Source organism: Priapulus caudatus, unplaced genomic scaffold (genome assembly GCF_000485595.1).
Source record: "Priapulus caudatus unplaced genomic scaffold, Priapulus_caudatus-5.0.1 Scaffold448, whole genome shotgun sequence".
Classification (NCBI taxonomy): Eukaryota; Metazoa; Priapulida; class Priapulimorpha; order Priapulimorphida; family Priapulidae; genus Priapulus; species Priapulus caudatus.
Window position 1 is genome coordinate 223148 of NW_014577509.1, and position 4200 is coordinate 227347.

General features: G+C 43.4%; 2 protein-coding genes across 3 annotated transcripts in view; both read right to left on the minus strand.

Moving 5' to 3' along the window:
- LOC106810521 (protein max-like) overlaps positions 1-452 on the minus strand; it is a 14043-nt gene extending 13591 nt beyond the window's left edge. Inside the window, exon 1 of one of the 2 annotated variants that reach the window (XM_014813900.1) lies at positions 370-452. The gene's annotated coding sequence lies outside the window, so the exon portion shown is untranslated. Of the gene's footprint in view, positions 1-340 lie in introns of both variants that reach the window. The other variant, XM_014813901.1, reaches the window with a different exon arrangement.
- Positions 1-3658, minus strand: part of LOC106810520 (protein max-like) — a 14082-nt gene extending 10424 nt beyond the window's left edge. Inside the window, exons 1-2 of the mRNA XM_014813899.1 lie at positions 3633-3658; positions 2143-2275 (exon numbers count right to left, since the gene is read on the minus strand). Of these exons, the coding sequence (XP_014669385.1) occupies positions 2143-2218 (76 nt within the window). The 5' untranslated portion in view covers positions 2219-2275; positions 3633-3658. The remainder of the gene's footprint in view (positions 1-2142; positions 2276-3632) is intronic.
- Positions 3659-4200: the final 542 nt, after the last annotated feature.

The window sequence follows — 4200 nt, forward strand, 5'->3', positions numbered from 1 at the left end:
TCTGTGCATCAGTTGATGATACACAGAAATCTGTGCATCACTTCGTGATACCTAAGGTGCCTAAAGTGGATTTGCACCCCCTATCCCTAACCCTAACCCTAACCAAATCAGATAGTTACCAGGGTACGTTCCGGTATACCGGACCGTACCCAGGGTACGTTCCGGCAGTACCCTGGGGGACATAGACCCTATGACTAGGACTATGAGCGTCAGTGACAGTGTCAGGCTCAGGTACCGTAAAACTTGCATAAGCGAACGTTTTTAAAGAACCCGTTGATTTATCGTTGTTGTCGGTAGCTATACAAACGTAGTCACACTAAATTATAATTATGGTCCTTACAGTTTACACAATTAGTGAATTACAGTTACCAAGAATCAGAAACGTGAATTTCACAATCAATGCACGTATTGTTGATGATGTGACATCGCACAATTGTAGGTAGCAGCACAGTAGATTAAATATAGATTGTCACTACGTACTTAGAAACGTTGGGCTATCTGATAAATATATGAGGACGCTGGGCCCATCTATAAATTCTAGGCACAGTTCTGCTCATGTGTTGATATTCTGTATGTTGTTTCCGTTTCATGGATCATCTAAGCATGATGATTGATGATAAACCAGAGCTGATAATAATTAAATCAGAGATGTCAATCAACTGTTTGATTTATATGCTCTGCATGAACTATGGCTATGCATGAACGAAGTGTGAGTCGTTGCGTTTCATGATATGTACTGTTTTCGCGGGTCTCGTCTAGTCATCCCACACTGACACACAACTACTTACTTGAACTAGTGCCGTAGTGGGAAGACATAAAGCAGCTATTACGGTTACGTAAGCCGGTAAGGTAATTGCACATGGTACTGATAATATTAATAATGTCATTAATGATATGATCGACGTATGCAACTACTGACCTAGGGCTAACTATGTCCCTATTTGAAATTGAAGCTAGTGCCATTTGAGAGCCTCTCTTATTCATGTTGTTTGTGCACAGGGCGTGCGCGCGGTGTACTTGTGAGGCTCACGTGCCAACTCGGTTCACCTGCCAACTCGGTTCGTGAACCGAGCTCACCGATCTAGAGATCGGTCAGCTCGGTTCGCCGGCTAACTCGTGTACTAACTCTAATAGCTCGCGAACGATTTGAGTTACATTTCTAAAATTCTAGATACATATAAACACATGTCTTAATAGCTATGATTTCTGTGAATTTTGAGTTTATTGAAGCACGAATAGTTTAATTAATTACCAGAAATATACGTACGCGCGGTATCAACCCGCGTCAGGTGCACTTCACACCTGGGTACCACGCCAGCCGGCGTCGTGTGAAATACTGGTTGAACAACTGACTTGTAGCCAGTTCCTGGATATGCTAATTGATTGCAAACGAGATCTTTTCTGCGTATTGTTGTTGTTAAACAGATTTGTGTTCGGTGACTAATCGCGGCGCGTGCCGTGTGCCAGTGTGTGCGTGTGCACGCGCGCTTGTGTGTGTGTGTGCGCGTGCGCTCGTGTGCATGTGCGCGTGTGTGTGTGTGCGCGTGTGTGCGTGTGCGCGCGTGTGCGTGTGCATGTGCGCTTGTGTGTGTGCGCGCGTGTGCGTGTGCGCATGTGTGTTTGCGTGTGCGCGTGTGTGTAATGATCCGTCACACCATGTCCTCAGAAAATGTCTAAAATCTGCCCTGTGCCCCATTGACCTTTGACCTGTGACCTCCAATTTCAGCACAGTGATGGCTTTTCCTACCATGATGCTATACACCGACTATCACGAGCCTAGATCGAGCCGTTTAGATTTGTGCCGCAATTCTGCATTTCCTCCCTATACCTTAAGTTAAGGAGGGAATGTTCCCGCTTCATTTACACCTCTTGACCTTTGACCTTTGACCCCCAGCTTCAACATCCCAACTCGTTTTCGGATTACCCCCCCACGTCCCGACTTTCGAATCCGTACGTCGAGCCGTTTAGATTTGTGCCCAACTGTTGACGGACGGACGGACGGACGCACGCTCATGCGATTCTACAAGCTGCATCTGACTATGTCAGATGAGCTAAAAATGAAGCCAGGCTCCTGAGTATTATAGTACCAGCACCAAATTCCACTTTATGAAACTATGAAAAATAGGAGTAGATGTTTGATACCTTGCGACTCTAGCAATTGATTTTGTGACTTGAGTGTGTCTATGTCTTTCTGGTGACCGCTGTTTCTGCTACGCATGGTCTCAATGTATTCTGTAGCTTTGTTGAGGATGACAGCTCGTGATGCCTGTTCAACAATTAAATAAACACCTAATTACTAATCAAATTTGTGGTTTTGCTTCTCAATGGTAGCATAAATTTCATGCTACTATTGATACATAACAGCATAAATACTATAGGGGAGGTGTGTGTGTGTTACTGGCTCACAGAATGCCTTCAGAACTACCAGTCTGACTACAACTAATACTCGGCATGGCTGTTACTCAGTGGGTGCCTGGGGCCGTTTAAAGGCTCACAATGCGCATCCAAACGCTAATTTCTCCAGTACTAGACTAGCAAATACTTCGTGTTATGCATAATCATACTACCTTATGGCAAAATAAACTCTAGTTCCTCCCATTTCACTGCGCGTTGTCTTATAAAAGGTATTTTGAAAATACCTCCAATGTTGTTGAAATTCTCCGATGTTGTAAAATGTTGACAGTTTCCCCAATCTCCAAGCAACTGTGCAGCGGTGCCGCGGTACAGCGGTACGGGCACGAGCGGCGGCGAGCAAGACGATGACAAAACATGTGACGTCACGTCACCACTATCGAGGCTATTTTGTTTGGAACCAGTCGGCGTTTGCGCCAGAATGCCAGTTTTCTGCACTCCTTTCTTGTGGGTTTTAAAGCTAAACGCGCAGTGAAATGGGAGCAACTAGAGTTTATTTTGTCATAAGGTGTGTGATTATGCATGACACGAAGTACTTGTGCCCGCCCCCTCAGTCCTATGTACTGGAGACTTAGCGTGTTGGGATTGCGCATTGTGCGCAGCCTTTAATTGATTTAAAAAGTTAGGATGTTGGGACGTCCAAGCCTTTCAATAAATCTCACAAAAAAGCAGACTGGCTGTCCAGACGTAACAGTGCAACTTTAGTAGGAGGCTGGGATGAATGAACCAGTATGTGAACATAACCCTGTGACAATTTGGACACATGCTGAGTAACTTGAGTGGTTTGCAACGTAAAAGAACATGAAAGAAAGTAGTGATCTAAGGTAACTATTCATTGATGCATGTAACTAAACTGCAGTGAACATGCTACACCTACTGGTCCAACCTACTTACTTTGTAGTTGATATTCGCGGACTTAGTTGGCGGCACGAAAAGAAACCCAGACAATGGAAGGCCCACCTAGTAGATAAAGTTACCTGTCTATCTTGACATGAAATAATGTTGGTTCTACTTGGCTATACTTTAGGCACAGGCACTATCGACAGACGATCTGCAGAGTTCGTTTTGAGTATATTTATATTATATAGTCATGGAGGTCAGTATTTTATGCTAAGGAAATGCAGAATATTCTCGACGCCAAAAGGGTCAATGTTGTGACTTGAAATGTGTTTAAAGGAGGCCATGGGATTACAATTTTTTACTCTAGCTTACTCACCGGGCTGAATGGCCTGGAAAAATCAGATCTCCTTAAGACCATGGAAGCTGTCTTTGATGTGAACTCTTCTTTCGCCTCCAGTGCTGTCAATGGGTTGTTGCTCGGTTTCCAGCCTGACATGGCATTAATTATGATTTTATATTGATGCATTACCTATATAGAAATTGACATTAAATAGTTGCTCATTATATACGTCAGCAAGAACTTAATAGATGATCTCTTACAGCAATTTGTGAGCTATCATACTGACATTACGGGTTCGCCCTGCCCATGTCTGCATTGCCATCGATCCCAGCCATCCTCCTGTGAATTACACCATTTTTTGTCTTGACATCATTCGATTCCATTGCGCTAGATGTGAAGCAGGGATACTCAACTAACAGTAACAGGTTACTATAAAGAACACCAAAAATAACTAGAACCTGAGCTATTTGAGTAACTCTAGTGGCTGAAGCAAATTCAACTTTCAAGAGCACAAAAGAATAGTTATTCTAGCCATAAACAGTTTATGTCATTACCCAAGGCATTCACAATATGTTAATATAAGGAACAAAATGCTTTCTATGTAATAG